Below are 449 nucleotides of genomic sequence, written 5' to 3' on the forward strand. Positions count from 1 at the left end.
CCCCTACGTAGCCCCGCCCTCCCCGGGACCCCAGCCGGGCCGCCGCCCGAGTCCGGGAAGGTAGGTGGGGGAGGGGAGATGGAGTGGGTTGCAGAGGAACAGGGAGGGTAACGCAAGGGTCTGGGGACCTCTCCGGGTCCAGAGAGCTTCATATCACTGAAGGTGGGGCGCGGTGAGCGGCTGAGAATCGCTGGCTGTCTGCGAAATTTCACAGAAAAAGCCTTAGCAGATCCGGGGTTGCGGAAGATCCTGGGCCTCGGCGTCTGCAGGCTGGGCGTGACTGACTGGAAAGGGAAAGAGTTCGCTCCTGTGGACTGCGCGGCGCCCCTTCGCATCCGCAAAGGCTTTCCCTCCCCCTCCTCCAGCTCCAGCCTGAGCCATGTTTTTCACCTGTGGCCCAAATGAGGCCATGGTGGTCTCCGGTAAGTATTGTTTTCTGCTCAGCCAGT

General features: G+C 62.6%; 1 protein-coding gene across 2 annotated transcripts in view; it reads left to right on the top strand.

Annotated features, from left to right (window-relative positions):
* FLOT1 (flotillin 1) overlaps nt 1–449 on the top strand; it is a 12520-nt gene continuing 12071 nt past the window's right edge. The window contains exons 1-2 of one of the 2 annotated variants that reach the window (XM_010848145.1): nt 1–60; nt 163–422. In XM_010848145.1, the coding sequence (XP_010846447.1) occupies nt 380–422 (43 nt within the window). In that variant the 5' untranslated portion in view covers nt 1–60; nt 163–379. The remainder of the gene's footprint in view (nt 61–162; nt 423–449) is intronic. The other variant, XM_010848144.1, reaches the window with a different exon arrangement.

This window comes from Bison bison, unplaced genomic scaffold, assembly GCF_000754665.1.
Source record: "Bison bison bison isolate TAMUID 2011002044 unplaced genomic scaffold, Bison_UMD1.0 scf7180017864260, whole genome shotgun sequence".
Taxonomy (NCBI): domain Eukaryota; kingdom Metazoa; phylum Chordata; class Mammalia; order Artiodactyla; family Bovidae; genus Bison; species Bison bison.